A 17,806-nucleotide genomic window follows, 5' to 3' on the forward strand; every position below is an offset into this window, starting at 1 on the left:
ATAGATAGATAGATAGATAGATAGATAGATAGATAGATAGATTTGGGGTGCTACAGCAGCCTATAAATACAGTATGATTAACTGTCAAATATACAAAATTCTATGCAGAATATGCTAAAATAAATCAAATGAAATGCACATTTTCAAAATTAAATTAAATTTAACATATTAAAAGAAGTATATATATTGTCCAACTAAAGATTATGTGGTTATGATGACCATGCCAGACTTCTCTACTGACAAAATATAAATAAAATGTGTTTGTGGTTTCATAAATAACTGAATCAGTAAAAAGATTACAATTGTTGTTATCCTGACATTGTGTTTATTCACAATGTAATACTTTTTATAATACTGGATATTATGTACAACTAATGACATCTTGGATATTGTAGAATTTTAGTATTAGTGGACAAAGATAATTTTGTTGTTGTTGTTGAGTTTATGTCTTTAGTATTAACATTTTAACCCAGAGAATACATTAGATTTGCTTTCTTTCCTTTCTTTTTGCTGGATCAGGAAATGTTTCAGCTGCTAGATGCTTGTTTCCAACAGTGAGCATGTGTTTTAACACAAATCACATGCTTCTTGGACCACAGCACTCAGCACCAGGGCAGCTGAAGGACGGCAGCTTAGGGCTATCGTTGAGGGTGGCAATTGCCCACACTGTGGGGTGGCACAGTGGCAAGCATTACTGCTTTACAGCATCAGGAGTTTGTTTGATTCTTAGCTTAAATACGTGTGGAGTTTGCACTTTCTCTACATGATTTCTTTCCACATTCCAAATATATGAGTGTTAGAATAAACTGTGTTACTAAATTAACCTGCAGTGAGTGAATGAGTGAGAGTGGAAAATTTAAAGGATGATAACCTAGTACATTTAACAATGTGCCTGTAGGAACTAATACGGCTTATTTTCATTTGAAATGTGACAACGTAACTGAACTATTCTCTCCAGATGTTGTCCATCTTTCTACCAGATTCTGCGACACATGACAAAGCCTGTGATTGGTCTACTCAGGCATCACATTTCAGTTGATATTGTGTTTATACTATTGCTTGAAATACATTTACTTACATAAAATCAAATGGCAATGCACCATGAACAGAACTGGAGAGGCAGATCAGCCTAAATTTTAAACTGTTTCAACTTATAATATAAAGAGTTACACATCTGTGCAGCTATTCTTACATTTGCCTACTTGTTGTGTCCATATAATGTGTATGAGTAACATAGGTATGGAAAAAGCTATCAGTTAATTGCTGATAATAGCATTAATTAGTAGGTTAGTTAAAAATACAAAATCTTACACAAATATATTGTATTTGTTTGTGAATTGTTACTTGTTGCATATTTTTACTTAATATAAAATGTTCAAGAATTAATTTATTTTACTATGAACATAACTTCTTTTTTAAGATGTGGCTATTGATTATCTTAATCTCTGCAAAGACAGATTAAATACACTTTGTCCTTGGCCTCTGACACACAGGATTGAATGCAGTGTGCTGTAAATGGCAATGACTCTCATTTAGCACAATGATAAATAAATACCTATTATGGAAGTCTGGACGGCTACACATGAATGTACCTCATTCCCCAGTGCCAGTCAATGTAAAAGTCAAATACAATTAATAGTTGGGGATTGTTTGCTTGTACTTTTCATAATTATATTATTTAATCCCTAACTTACAATGCATTGTTAAGTATTGAGTAAAAGGCATTCTGTGTAAATGTATTGAACATGGGAAATCAGTAAACCTAAACAAAATTTAAAAAATCTAAAACACATTTCCAAGGATTTGGAAGACCAGTTACCACAAACTGCTTTAAACATCAAAATCCCACATTTACTGGAATTTTTACAGTTGAAATTTGTAACTTTTATGAATGAAGGGATTCTAATTAGTGCAAATGGGAATACCTATTATGGTAAATGTTTTCTGTAATATATATTGCATTAGTAGACAATATTTAACCAAGCATTTCTTTTAAACCTCAGAAATAGAGCAACATTGTTATATGATTGTTTAAAAAATAGTTAATTTTTGAGGCTAAAGTGATTACTTCTTTAGCAAACTGTAATACTACTGTTGGTGAATGTGAGCTTTCATTTTTTTTTATTAATTTGAACTTTTATTTCTTTAAGTCAAGTAGTGTACAGTGGTTAGAGTTACTCTGTTTTTTCTTCCCATTTCCCATGTTAGTTAACTGGGGGCCAGTGCTACTGAGTGTACACCATGACTGGTGCTTTAATCAAGGACAGTTCCTGCTCTTCTGAACTAGATAAAGATGGCACAATGCTGGGTGGATGCAAGTCAAACACACTAAAATCTGTTAAACATTTGCTGAATATGTTTTATGTATAAAGAGCAATAAAGCTCTGTTATTTGGCGTTAGAATAAAATGTTGCAACCAAACAAAGCGAACATATCTGAACACTAAATCATTTAATTTAATGAATAAACAATGAACAAATGCATCATTCTTTCTTGCCTTCTAAATTTGACTGTCTACGGAAACCATTTAAGACAGGACTAAGCTTGTGTTTAAATAATAAGTACAGTGCTGTACTGTTACATTATAAACTATTTCACCCTACAGACTACAGCCATGGCATGACATACTGATAAAATTAATTTTGTACAACCCTATTATTGTGCAATGAAGTGTTTTATTCAGTATAACAATAAATTCAGTTGTAAAAACCCAATAGAAATCAGCCAATTTCTTTTATTGGGTTTTTTAACATTGTAGCAGGACCCAGTGTGATGAAAAAAAGCTGACTCTTTTTCTCCAGTTAGACTCTTGTTCTTTTTTCTGCTTGGTTTTTGAATGGTGCTCTCATTTCATATGATTTTCCACTGCAGTCTTCAATCCCAAGGCATGCCATCAGCTTGATTGATTAAGCTAAATTGTGCGCAAGTGTGTATGTTTGTGTGGGCACCGTATAATAGGGTGCTATGCAATACACAGTAAGCTTTTGTTTGGAACAGCATTGACCCTCTTATAACCCTGTAATGGAATAAGGCAGGTTGGAACAAGGGTAGCTCTGGCTTCCTCCAACAACATTCATCTTAGTTGACTGGAGACTTTAAAGTTGTCCAGATTGAATAAATGTGGTTGTATATGTGAGTGTGAATTGTGAAGGGCTGCTGTCTGACTCAGGCTACAGGTTCTCTACAACCTTACTTTTGGAAGAGGGGTGCATTTGTTTCTTGAATACTGAAAACAGTGACCACATTGCATCACAGTTGGCTCAATTGCATTGACTTCCTATCAAACACAGATTATTCTACAAATTCTGCTATTAACTTGCAAAATCAAAGCCAAAAGAATACTTGGCAGTTTTTTTTACCTTGCCTTAACACAAAAAACATTTTTTTCTCATAAAAGTCTTCTTACTATCGGAAATACTCTTTCCACAACACTTCTTAATTTCAGAACCCTGGATCCTTGCTTTCCTTATTTACTCAGCCTACGACTGGATAAACAGGTTAGAAAATGGATGGACTAATGAATAAACCCATCAATATGGGCTCTGCTATGCTGTGGTTTCATTTGTTTCAAATTAATTCCTCTACTTTTTCGTGGCACTAAACATTATTCTTGGAGACAACTCTTTCAGAAAATACATGTCAGCATGGTGTTTGTTTTCTTCTGTTTGACCATAGATCAGTTGTTTTGGATCCAGTATTCCGTGCTTTTGTGTCTTGTGCATAGTTGTTTACAAGTTCTCATCTGTCTGAGTTTTTTCTAATCACATCCCCAAAGACATGCTCATTAGTCTAAATCAGGGTTGGGCCAACGTCAGTCCTGGAGTGCTGCAGTGGCTGCAGGTTTTCATTGCAAACAAATAGCTTATTTAGAAACCAATGACTGCCATTCTCAGACCTTATTCAATTTTATGGTATGTTGGTCGCAATGTAATGTTCTTATATAATAGTTTTTTTCCATTCCAATGAAATCATCCAAATGCTCTGAAGTCTAAAATAGATAATTTTCAGTCTGTAACATTTTTCTCTTAAGTGTTTTATTAAACCAAGTAGTGCATGATCAATCCACACTGGTGTAAATGGTAACACGTTAGAAGGAGAAATGCTGGCTTCTTTGTCATTTGGATCTTATTGCTAACGAGGAGCCATTAAAAACAGTGAATGCAGCTGTTTAAGACAGAAATAAGCAATTAAGTGTGGGGAGCCTTAACAAGCGAGACCACTAAAATGAAGCAGAAAGATGTCACTTGAGCAATAAGTGCTTCATTAGCAATAATTGACCTCTCATTAAGAAACTGGGTTGGAACGAAAACCTGCAGCCACTGCAGCCCTCCATGATTGACGTTGCCTACCCCTTAGACCAGGGGTAGGCAACGTCGGTCCTGGAGTGCCACAGTATGTGCAGGTTTTTGTTCCAACCCAGTTCCTTAACGAGAACTCAATTATTGCTGATGAAGCACATATTGCTTAAGTGACATTTTAATGCTTCATTTTAGTGGTCTCGCTTGTTAAGGTTCTCCAACCTTAATTGCTTATTTCAATCTTAAACTGCTGCATTCAGTGTTTTAATTGCTCCTTATGAGCATTAAGATGTAAAAGACAAAGCAGCCAGCAGTTCTCCAGCTAGCTTTTTTCCAATTACATCTGTGTGTGTTCATCATGCACGGTTTGATTTAATAAAACACTTAATAGAAAAATGTGACAGACTGAAAATGATCTGTTTTAGGCTTCAAATCATTTGGATGATATCCTTGGAAAGGAAAAAAATCTACGATATAAAAGCCTTACATTGCACAGACTAACAAGCCATAAAATTAAATAAGGTCTGAGATTGGCAATGATTGGTTTCTAATTAAGCAATTGGGTTGAATGAAAACCTGTAGCCACTGCGGCTCACCAGGACCGACATTGCCTACCCCTGTTTTACATCTTATTGCTAATAAGGAGCAATTAAAACACTGAATGCAGCAGTTTAAGATTGAAATAAGCAATTAAGGTTGGAGAACCTTAACAAGCGAGACCACTAAAATGAAGCATTAAAATGTCACTTAAGCAATATGTGCTTCATCAGCAATAATTGAGTTCTCATTAAGGAACTGGGTTGGAACAAAAACCTGCACATACTGTGGCACTCCAGGACCGACGTTGCCTACCCCTGCCTTAGACCCATTGAGTGCAAGTCTGGGTGTGTGCCTGTGTGGGTCCTGTGATAAATTAGACCCCTTTTCAGATCTGATTCCTGACTAGATAGGCTCCAGTGACTCTGATTTGGGTTAAGTAGGTTTGAAAATGTCATGTTATGGTAGCTTTTTCTTCAGGTTGATATTTATTCTAATATTGTTTGGTATTGTGTTGTGAAGACAGAAGGTGTGAAGACTGCTATATAAAATGGAAACACTTAACTGGACAATAGTAAACTTTGTATTGTTAGTGTAATTGATATTTATATTTCACAAATAGTAAAGCCACTGTACATACAAAATCAGTGTAAACCATTTGGAAATACAGGTTTTTGCTAAGATACCTTTTTAGGTTACTACCTCACAGCTGTAAGAACTTTTATTTCCAGTTCAGCCACAGGCTGTGTGGATTATTTTTCCACAATTTTTTCTGATGTTTCTACAGTGACCCTAGTTTCAGAAGATCTGTTTTTTTATCACTCAGTTGAGTGTAGGCTATCAGCTCTTATCAGTCTCATATGATTGGGCCAACAAGTGCATACATATTTAGCCTTTTATAACACTTTGCAGGTATCAGAAATTAAATGAGTGAAAACAATTATTTTAAGTGTAGAGGTATTTGCAGAACCATGGCATAAAAAACAGCACCATAACAGAATGTTCTCAAAACTAATCTTGTCCTAACCTTAGCCACTTTTGAAAAAAGAAACATTTTAAGAAAAATAAGCTTTTGTGAAAATGGAAAATTATGGGAAGGATTTATTTTAAATAGCTTAGCCCAGTGCCTAAAGAACTGAACCTGGAGGTTGCCTGGTCAAGCTCTGTTGTTGATTCATTATATCAGCCAGAGTAAGATGTGTGACTCGCCTTTGCTCCAGCACAGTTCTGAAACCACTGTAACTATAAGCCCAAAATGAGGTATTGATAAATCGCTTGAGTTTAACAAACATTTCCCATGTAAGATTTTATTATGTTTATGTCCTTAACAATGGATGCTGTATGTTCTATGATAAGCTATTAAGACAGAGCTCTATGGCTGCTTATCAACTGAAACATAGCATAGCATTCCCAAACCCACTTAACACAATTTTGGACCACAGTCTATCCCTGGCAGCACCAGGCACCAGCATATCACAGGTTCCACAAACACATTGTGGCTGATTTGGAAAAGCCAAATAACCTGACAAGCCTGTCTTTGAAGATGTTGGAAGAACACCAGATACTTGCAGAAACTCTCATGCAGAAACAGGAAAATGTACAAACTCCATACAGACAAGTATCAAGTTAGGGATTCAAATACGGATCACTGGATCTACTGCATGAAGTAACTGCACAAATCATATATGCAAAGCTTGTCTGACCCCCAATCAATCATGAGCTAGTAGATTCTGATTGTGATGGGCACTTTCTTTGAATTAAATAAACACCAGAGGCACAAATGCACATTTCAGCTTATAGTTTTTAATGCAGATACGTGTGCCTGCAGGAACTCATCACGTTGTGGACAAAGAACAGAGATACTTTTGGCCTGTTGTATAAAGCGTTAAGTTACATTCATTTTCAGGTTGCATGTGCAACTATTTGTTAGTTACGTAATGCACAGTCTAGCTATGTCAACAGTCTAGTACGAATATGTTGCATATAAGTGATGGGTATATTAAGATGTCTTCTTGTTAAAGATGTGTCTGCTCAAAACTGTCATAGAGTTATCTCACCTGAGAATATTACCTTACAAGAAAAAATGAACAGGCAGAAGCATAGCTTCAGCCAGAAAACATATTGTAACATAACTTAGGCTATAAACCATGCTCTTGTCCTTTCTGGCAGTGTCAGCTCTGTAAGCAGTAATTTATGTTGTTCTCTTTTACTTTCGACCTCCCACACCAGACAAAACATTCCTCTCCAAAAAAATGAATGTCAGAAAGCCTATACTCAGTAGACAAAAGGATTATGATGATCCCTGGATTTAGATCAATGTGCAAGAATAACAGTTGATGTTAATAGGTTCTTTTCACTCTTTTAGCATTAATTATATAAGAGAAGATATTGTAAAAATTGAAAGAATTTCTTATAATATGTTAAGTGTGCAATGTTTAAAAGCAAAGCTTTTGTGTACAGTACCATAGATGTTATATAGAACCTGTTTTTCATAAGTTCCTAGATCAGGATCTGAATGTAAACACAGGCCGGTGTTCTTTTTTTTCTCCTATTTTAAACTATACTCATGAGGGATCCTCTCTCACAGGTCAAAAGAATTCATGCCTAATTTGGACACTTTGGATGTCGGTCTGAGGGGAAACAAGACCTGGGCCTAAACTTATTATCAAGCCTCAAGAGCCTTCCAGGATCTACATCAACTGTTAATTTAAGCTATGATATGGGTTGCCATGCTACAAAAAGTGTAACAACTAACAGTGTTGCTTTTTTAATATTATATGGTGAAGTTTCCTTCTTAAATTTCACACAGAAAAGAGAGAAAAGTGTATTTTGTTCAATATTCTGTCACAACCTTTTATTTAGTAATAGTATGGTATCTAAAGCACAGCACTTAAGATTCACTTTAGTATGTGATCTGAGTTTAAGTTTTGCTGGTCATCTGTCTGTCTTCAGAATCTGCTTTTTACAGTAGAGCATCTGGATCCTATTCAAGTAGCATTAAGCATTAAGCATTAAGGCAGGAACCAAACAGAAATGGCATATTAGTCTAATAATTCTCATCTATTCTTATATTCATTTTCACACCTATTGAACCTAATTTAGGATTGTGGATCCAGATTCTATCCCAACAGCACTGAGTGCAAAACAAAGACACAACCCTGCATGTGAGGCTAGGCCAGCAGAGGGCAAACTTGGATATAAACCTGTACTCACCCACAAGAAGTCAATTTAGGGTTGTCTTTTAACCTAAAAATGCATGTTTTTTGATGTGTGATGTGTGGTGCACACGGATATACAGAGAATGAGGAAACTCAAACAGTGACCAGGCAAATAAGTAAGTTTAAGTTCTTGGAGAATTCAAAGTATTTTTCTCCTGTAGTTTTCAGTTACCTGGAATAAAAAAGATAATATTCTCAAACCTAACCCAATTCAGGGTCATGGAGTCGGGAGTCTAGTAGAATAACCCACTGAGAGCATGCAAGCTTCACTCAGACAATATCCAGGGCTAGGATTGAAACTCAAACTGGATCCATGAATAACGAACCCATGATCGAAGAGCCTACCTATTCCACTGCGCCACTCTAATCTATCTATCTATCTATCTATCTATCTATCTATCTATCTATCTATCTATCTATCTATCTATCTATCTATCTATCTATCTATCTATCTATCTATCTATCTATCTATCTATCTATCTATTCAAAATTTGTGCATATTTGCAATAATGTGGTGCCAGTAACAGTAGTGACAAGCATGAGTACACTATATTATAATCCTTTAACAGGATTGTTTTGTTTAACAGAAACAAAATTAGCCAGGTCAAGTATATTTTACCAAGATAGGTTGAGTGTTTAATACTGTTTTTGCCAACTGACCTGAAGTGAATCTAAAGTGAAAGGTAGAGAAATAATTTAAGCTCATGGATCCTTCCATTCTTTGTATCCACAATGTATTGATTCAGCATCACACAGACAACAGGAGCTTTTCCAGAAAGCAAAATAAGAAATACATCTGGACTAAATACCAGTCTCTTATAGGAGGGCCACAAAACAAACACAAAATGTAGTCTCAGCAGGGCAATTAAAAATACTAATTATGAAAGCAGCATGAAATTTAGGGAAAAAAACACAATATTCAGAGGAAAGCAGCAGAAATATGAGAAGAAATATGAAAACTCCCAACATCCACTGAACCAGGGTTCAAGCATTGTAATCTCAAGACTTAATGAGAACTAACTTTTTCCATTGCATCAGATATCTTATGAATTAAGATGTAACCGTGGTAAGATATTTAAATTCTGCCATGTTGTGGTTCTTTGGGATCTGAGATGAACTCTGAAAGGTCTGAGAATATCGTACATATTTTCTTTGAGTAAACTACTCTCCCATGTTTTAGCTAATGTTAAAACTTAAATTTTACCTGGTGCACAATTGTCAACCAATGCTCCTAAAGCTTTGCCATCCTGCCAGTCTCGGTTGAAATTGGTGATAGGCAATTGTGGGATCTTGTTTTGGATCCATCCCAAGAGCCTCTGCTTGGGAGTCTGTTTTTTAGCATCCTCTTCATCTTCATCTTCCCACATGGGCATGGAGATAGAATAGTGTAGAATTAAAGTCCATATTAGGCCCAAAATCAGCTTCAGGTTTCCATCAACTATGGCTTTGCTGTCTGTAAGGCAGAAAACAAGAACAAAAAGTGTTATTATTGCAGCTCTCTTAAGAAAAAAAAGTTCATAAATGTCCAGCTCAAATATTGGCAATATTTATTGACTGGGAGTTTTTTTTAACACAAATGTAAAACAGTAATAAAAAGAGTGCTATGTTACAACCTTCATCTTTACCTTACTCTGACCATACATTGCAGAAGTGAGAAAAGAGGAAAATTGACCTTATGTTTCAGTAACATTTTAATACAACTATAGGGCATTAAAAATCTGATGAGTTCAGCAGAGGACTTTTCCTTAATGAAGCTGTAATTCTGAAATTTTGATCCCATCTCAATACTCTCCCTAAATGTTTTATTTATCTATGGTATATGTAATCTTTATTGACTAAAATCTATTGCCACCAATAGTGCTCAACATTAATACTTTTTCTAGCATTTTACAGTGCTAGTAACTGTGCCAAGTTTCATCTTACTTGAGGGATTAATTTTTTAATTTTTGTGCCCAGAGACTATCATCCCGATACAGACAGACACACAAACACATTGAGACAGATAGATATGACTTTGAATGTGGTCAGATTATGTTCAGTAAAGTTTAAAATGTGTAAATCTGTTGAAAAATCAAAACAAAAATTTTGAACCTGTCAATAAACTTTATACACTGATCAGTCAGTCAGTCAGTCAGTCAGTCATCGTCCAACCTGCTATATCCTAACACAGGGTCATGGGGGTCTGCTGGAGCCAATCCCAGCCAACACAGGGCACAAGGCAGGAGCAAATCCTGGGCAGGGCGCCAGCCCACCACAGACACTGATCAGCCACATCATTAAAAGCACCTGACAGATGAAGTGAGTTACTTTGATTATTTTGTTACAATGACACCTGTCAAGGGGTGAGATATATTAGGCAACAAGTGAACAGTCAGTTCATGAAGATGATGTGTTGAACGCAGGAAAAATGAGTAATCGTAAGGATCTGAGCAACTTTAACAAGGGCCATATTGAGATGGCTTGATGAGTGGGTCAGAGCATCTCCAAAATGGCAGGTCTTATGGGGTGTGCCTAGTATGCAGTGGTTTGTACCTCCCAAAAGGGGTCCAAGGAAAGACAATTGGTGAACCGGCAAAAGGGTTAAGTGAAAGGTGTCAGAACAAACAGTGCATCACAACTTGCTCTGTATGGGGCTGCATAGACACAGAATGGTGAGAGTGATAATTCTGACCCTTGCTCACCACCAAAAGCGCCTACAATGGGCACATGAGTGTCAGTACTGGACCATGGAGCAATGGAAGAAGGTTGCCTGGTCTGATGAAACATGCCTTCATTTAAATCAAGTGCATTGTTTACCTGTAGAAGAGATGGTAGCTGGATGCTCTATGGGAAAAAGGCAAACCAGCAGAGGCAGTGTGATGCTTGTGGCAAGTTTCTGATGGGAAGACTTGACATTCATGTGCATGTTACTTTGACATGTACCACCTACATAAAGATTGTTGCAGACCATGTGCACCCCTTCATGGCAACAGTATTCTTCAATGCCAGTGACCTCTTTCAGCAGGATAATGTGCCCTGTCACACTGCAAAAGTTGTTCAGAAATGAGTCATGGGACAAAGACTTCAATGTGTTGATTAGGTTTCCAAATTTCCCAGATCTTAATTCGATCAATCTGTGGCATGTGCTAGAAAAACAAGTCCAATCCATGGAGGCCCCACCTTACAACTTACTGGAGTTAAAGGTTTTGTGGAGTCCCTTGCCTTGACAGTTCAGAGCTGTTTTGGTGGCATGAGGGGGACTTACATAATATTAGGCACGTGGTTTAATGCCATGTATGTGCAGTATTTCTTTACTGACACACAAAAAAATTAAACATTACATTAAGAAATTCTCAGGAGGCAAAGGTGGTATATCTATATTAAAGAACAATTAAAAAATAACCACGTGAAGATGATGGAAAATTGCAGTGGGAATTGTCAGGGATCATAACAAACCACGTAAGATCAAAATCACACAAAGTGCAATTATTGTATTAATCTGGCTACTTTTTAACTGTTCAGCTACCACTAGCACATATCTATGTAATCAGTTTGTGAGAACTGGTTTAATTTTTTATCTTTACATGTACAGTATTTTTGTCCTCTGAAAAGTTGACAACGTCTATGGTCAATATTGTAGTTGCCCTAGACTGGTAAAAGACTTAAGAATGATCTGTAGTCCTCCCTAGAAAGCTATATGTCTAGAGTCAGAAAAAAATATACGGAAGACATAAAATAGCATTTCTGATTGTTTACAAAGCTATCAGAGTTGCTACTGTTGGAATTATGTTTCAATGGTTAGATATGCAACTTTGGTAGAATTTTGACCCCACCATAAAACAGCTTGGCCTTCAGCTGATCTTCACCTTCACATTAACAATGGCACAAGTCAATACTTATTCCAGTCTATTACTTCCATTAATGATAACATACTGTACAGTGACAAACCTTGCGGCAAAGCCCAAGACATGTATACTCTCCCTATAAGGATAAATGCGATTTTAAAAGAATATATTATGCTCAGTATAAAGTGTGTAGAAAAGATACCACTAATTTTACACTAACTTAATAACTTATGCTTTTAGCATGTAACCTTGAAGCATATAATTCCTAAATTTTAAAATGATATTTAAATGGAACAGCCTCTTACTATAAAGGGCTTTCCATACAGATTTTATAAATTAATTTATAGAGTTACCATGCATAAAAAACATACAGAAAAGACTATAAAATATGCTAAAAAAACAATTTCCATGATAAGTTCAGTAACAGTAAGAGACTGATATTTCCATATTCCTGGACCTCTTCCACAAAGAATACCTTAACTGATCTGCTCTACATACACTTTACTAACAAAATCTGAGGTTTTACATCAAAGAGCTCTAACCACAGAGAAGTAAATGTCTTAGATTAAATTCATTAAATTCGAGCCATCAACCAGTGCAAGAAGATTTGTCATGAATATAAATGAGTATTTAGCTATCTGTTAATCCCTGCAGCATCAAAGTGTATATGGCAAGGATTTCAGTTTCAGGGACGTCACAAGACAGAGACTTAAACCTTCCTCTAAAAGCACTCCAAAAGAATGTGTACAGTATATATTCTGATCAACATAAATATGCAAATAAAAAGTTTACAAATATAGCCATATTTGACTGAACACTTAAACTACTTAATTTACATTTTATCATCATCATTATTATTATTGACAACTTTCTGCCATGACTCAACAATTTTGCGTTTCCTTAAGACTTCAAATAATAAAGAGGTTAAAAAATTTGATACCATAAAATATACTATATCATAACTACAACAGTACTATAGAAGAAATGGTTCCAATTTATATAGAATTTCTCACGTACTGATGACTGCAGTATATTAATCTTTGTGAAGCCCATTTCAAGTATTGCATCATTACAAATGCCTAAAAATGGATTTTGAATTAGAGTTCAAAAATAAGCATTATATTATACATAGACAATACCAGATAAAGAGAGGAAATGTATAATATGGGATATCTTTAATGAAGGATAACGCAAAGAGAAGTAATAGTGTAAACAATGTCAGTTTCATACGGTAAAAAAGATGATGTGCAATTTCTTTCTAAATAAATAGAAAAGTTGATCTGAATTTAGCCTACTCCTGCTTTCTCCCTGAAGAAAAGACCCTCCAGGACTGGCTCAAATGACTATAAATACAAGTATGAATGCACAATAATTGCTGCTAGGAAGCATTTGAGTCCAAGTGGCCTTATTACATGAAAGAACAATTCCTGGATTTATGTGACACTTTGAAAGCCTGCAGATCACCCAGCACATGAAGCTGTTTGCTGAGAGTTAACTAGTGTGACTCAGAGAAGTATCTGTTTCTTGATATAAGTGATGAAAACAGCATGAGACATGGCAACAAGGCTATAATTCTGAAAAACAGAAAAATATGCAGAAACTCTTTATTGCTCCACTTATAAAAATAAGTTATATTTTTGTACATTTCTCACCATAACCTCAGGTTTTTCTGTGGCTCAATAAATGGGGCCAAAATAAATCCAGGAACTTCAAGAACTTGAAACTGGATTCAGTAAATGGATATATGACTCTAAAATTGTGGATGGCCCCAGGGACACTTGATGAATGTGACGAATGACAAGTACTTAAATTTAGTATAATGGATGAAATAGTGTTGGGAAAGAAGGCAATTATAGTATTTTGGGAAAGGCTATCAGTCCCCTCTAGGTATTCAAGGGAAAAAAACATCCAAAGCGGTGGGTTTCAAAGATAGATGCCTATGTCAACAAGCTTTGGAAAGATGCATCATCCATAAATGTTTTTAATGAGAAGAAAAGACATAATGTAAGTTTTATTATAAATTTACTTGAGAAAAATAACATAACATACAAGTGTTGTGTGCTTTAGATGTGCTACTCCTTCCAACTGGCTTCCCAATTGACTGCCCTCCTTAATCGCACTGCATTATGCATAGGAAAATCACTCCCCTAATGACATCAAGGGAAATGCAGGTAAATATAATAGCAACTTAAATATAACCTGCACATTCATAAATCTCTTGGAATCAGTCTTTAGTGGAGAATCAAGTGTAAAACAATTATAAACTATACTTATTTTCTCCTAATGGGGGATTTCTTCTTTTTTATTCAGGTGGATTAATCAGAATAAGTATGGTAATAATCAGAGAGAACGAAAATATGGTTGGACAGGGTCAGACAAAATATTAAATCATTTCTAAGGATTCATGAAAGTTTACAGTACACAAGCAAACATTCTTTATTGTATGATAAGTCTTTCTATAATGACCCATATCATGAGAACTCCCACATTTTTCAGTAGTGTGTCCACCTGTACATGCATGTAGAGTAGATGGTTTGCTTACGATGTTACATTATCAGGTCTACAGTTACCATACAGTTTGTACATCCCCATTTCAGTTTTGCAGTTCTGTGACGCGTATCGTTTGCAGCATGTAGGCAATCAAAGCACACATACAATTTTGGAGGCATACAAGCAGATATCTGGATGTAGGGGTTCTTTTGGAGGACTTCTAGTTGATGTAACTGTGTCTGAAGGTAGATCTGCCAATGTGGAAAGTATGCTTAGGCTTTAAAACCCTTTTTACAAGAAATGGGCTCCTGTTAAGTATAGTCTTTTGTCTTTAGGAACAGCTGGAACACTTATAGGCTAAGTGAGTTGCGCAGGCTTAGGGAGTGAGTTGGGGATTGAACTGGCAGCCTCGATGGTTTAAAATCAGATGATCAAGATTAGACCACAAGACCAGTTACACAGAAAATGAATTGGTAAGGAATAAGTTGCTTTAGCATAATCAAGACTACAGTAAATAACATGTAAGACTGTTGCCTAACCATAAAACAAACTCAAGGATCAAGCAACCTTTTACTATTTATTTCCTATAGTACCTTCCTACTGTGAAAACCATTTAATTTACAGAGAATTATAGTATAATTACCTTTATGGCAACAGTTTAGTTTAGGTACTACAAAAATTCAATTATTACTCACTTACTATTATGTAACAAGACCTTAAAAATACTTTTTTGGGTCTTCATAACACTTACAAAGCATCCATAAAGTGTTCATCTCAGCAGTTCCGACCTACTAACAAAACTTTACTTTGGAGTTGTCTGAGGTTGCTTAACTGAGACACATTTCTCTTGACATTACATGTTTGGTATAAGACCTGTGGATCCTTTACATTAACAAGTAATTCTACTATCATGTCAATATAACACACTGCACAGAGATAAATAACGCATATACTGTACAGTATTATATTTTAACATTTGAAGACAGGAAAGTCCAACACTCGGAACACTAAATTGCCACCATAATAGCAAAGTGATAGGGCACATTGTAAAGAGTTTCGTGTCCTCTCCTGGATGTGATTCATTGCACTCCCTGGACCGATCTGGAATATATACACTGGAACAATCTCTAGACTGGATGGTGAAATAAAGAAAGGTCATTCCTCCAGATACACTGTAAAAAATAATGGTTCTTTAATGCCATTTCATAGTTCTTTATTGGGTTGTGTGGTTCCTTGTAGAAGCATTGCTTGACAAACCACTATTCCATTCTGGGAAGGGCTCTCTGCATATGAAATTGGTTCTTTGTGCCTTGGAAAACTTCCTAATATGTAGAAAAACTGAAATCTTTAATGCTTGGTAGGCTACCTTTCAGGACACTATCAAATAAAGAAAACCTAGACTTAGCCTGTTTTATTGTATGCAGGATGAGTCCTTTTAAAATCATGACTTACTGGTATTTCACAAATCTGTTACCATCTATTCATGGTTATTTACTGTTTGAATCCTGTTACAGATTTAAATAAAGGTTCTTTCTGGAATCTTCAAATGGATGGGTTTTTTGGGAACCAAATATGGTTCCCCTATTACATCACTCGGAAGAACCACTCTGGCACCTTTATTTTAAGAGTGTATCTGAGTGGTGCAGCAGACTGACACCACTGTATTTCAGACTCCTGTAGAGTTACCAAGGAGTTGTAGTTTATACAGCAACCCATGAGGTGGAGATTGCAGCATCTGGTGGAGGGAGCCACTGTGTGACAGCAAACCTACTTTCATAGAAGTCCGGCTGACCTTAAAATCCATCTTAGATGTGTCACTATAACACTTGAAAGTACTGCCATGACAGTCCTAGCCCTGAACCAGGGCAGTGTGGAGCCTGTTGCTAATGGAGGACAATGAGGAGAAAAGCGAGACAGTATCTTGAGGAGAAGGTTTAAAAGTGTGAGGGAGCATGTTATGAGGGGATTCAAGGGACTAGGGTACTTTCAATAGGTGCCCTGTAGGGTCATCTATCATCTACTCTAGTAAGGCCCAAAGGAGCATAGAATTTATTTTATGTTCTTTCTAACTAGTTTTATAGTCTCCTTTCATTCCTCCTGTAAATTCCTGTAATTTGTCTCAGTACACTCTATTGTTTGGTATTCTCCATTGCTTGTTTAGGATCGGGGTCTGTTTACAAGTGACACTCTCATATTCAAAGGACTACTGATGGAAATACATAAATACTGCATTAGTGCACTGGGGGCCCTTCTTCTTCTTGATGGCAGATCATATCTTTGCTGAATTCACACATACATTCACACTTAAACTGATAGAATTTACAAGGACCTATGCTTAGGATTTGAAAGACTACCAGAGTGCGCAGAGGAAATAAAAGGATGCAAACAGTGACTGGACAAGACATTCCACCCAGCTCTATAGAACTGTGCCATGGAGGTAGCCTTTGCACTTTAGCCTTTTTCACTGTAAGCACCAAACTACCTCCACTTTGTTGACTTTATGTTCCTATACTTCACAAATAAGCACTCTTTGTCAGCCATAACTGCTTTCTTATTTATTGAGTACTTGTGTACTTGGTCTTTTTTCCATCCATCCATCCATTTTCCAACCCGCTGAATCCGAACACAGGGTCACGGGGGTCTGCTGGAGCCAATCCCAGCCAACACAGGGCACAAGGCAGGAAACAATCCTGGGCAGGGTGCCAACCCACCGTAGGACACACACAAACACACCCACACACCAAGCACACCCACGGGCCAATTTAGAATCGCCAATCCACCTAACCTGCATGTCTTTGGACTGTGGGAGGAAACCGGAGCCCCCGGAGGAAACCCATTTTTCTTTAAACCAAAAATACCTACACTAGTTTATGTCATTTGCACTCGTAAGTATGATCATCTACAGTTAATCCACTACTCTTCAGTACTGTTTAGTGAAAGAAAGAAAAGAATTGTTGAAGTATTACACATTGCTACACTTAATCCGGCACAGTTTATCAGAAATATAAATTAAACAGGACAGGCATGGAAGCTGCTGATGTTTAACAAATATGGTGTGCAACATCTCAGCATGACATGATGTAATGTGAAAGTTGGGACAGCGAACAACCAATTTGTTAACTTTGTTATTGTCCCCAGGTCACTAGAGCACACTGGGGGGTTAGAATCACAGGCGTATTTGGGAAGCCAGGCAGACTGGCCCACCCCAAATATACTCTGTGGTAGGAGATGTCTGGAGTGAACTCTAGTGCCACTAGGAGGAGATCCTCAGGGGAACCTGCAGACCTTTAGGTGCTGGCCAGATAACCCAGAAAAAGTAGTGAGGGCTTACCCAGATGGGTTTCCAGGCCAGGGCTCAAAACGCTCCTGCTGTCAGTATACAGGGAGCTTTGAAGTTGGAAGGAAGCCATTGCTAAGTGGCTAGACATGGAAAAGAGAC

The 17,806-nt window shown here is 36.6% G+C and overlaps 1 protein-coding gene across 4 annotated transcripts in view; it reads right to left on the reverse strand.

The window, feature by feature from the left end:
* flncb (filamin C, gamma b (actin binding protein 280)) overlaps positions 1-17,806 on the reverse strand; it is a 148,723-nt gene that overhangs the window by 78,632 nt on the left and 52,285 nt on the right. For all 4 annotated transcript variants that reach the window (XM_028813192.2, XM_028813185.2, XM_028813176.2 and 1 more), the window contains exon 2: positions 9,258-9,506. In XM_028813192.2, the coding sequence (XP_028669025.1) occupies positions 9,258-9,506 (249 nt within the window). The remainder of the gene's footprint in view (positions 1-9,257; positions 9,507-17,806) is intronic.

This window comes from Erpetoichthys calabaricus, chromosome 1 (assembly GCF_900747795.2).
Source record: "Erpetoichthys calabaricus chromosome 1, fErpCal1.3, whole genome shotgun sequence".
Lineage (NCBI taxonomy): Eukaryota > Metazoa > Chordata > Cladistia > Polypteriformes > Polypteridae > Erpetoichthys > Erpetoichthys calabaricus.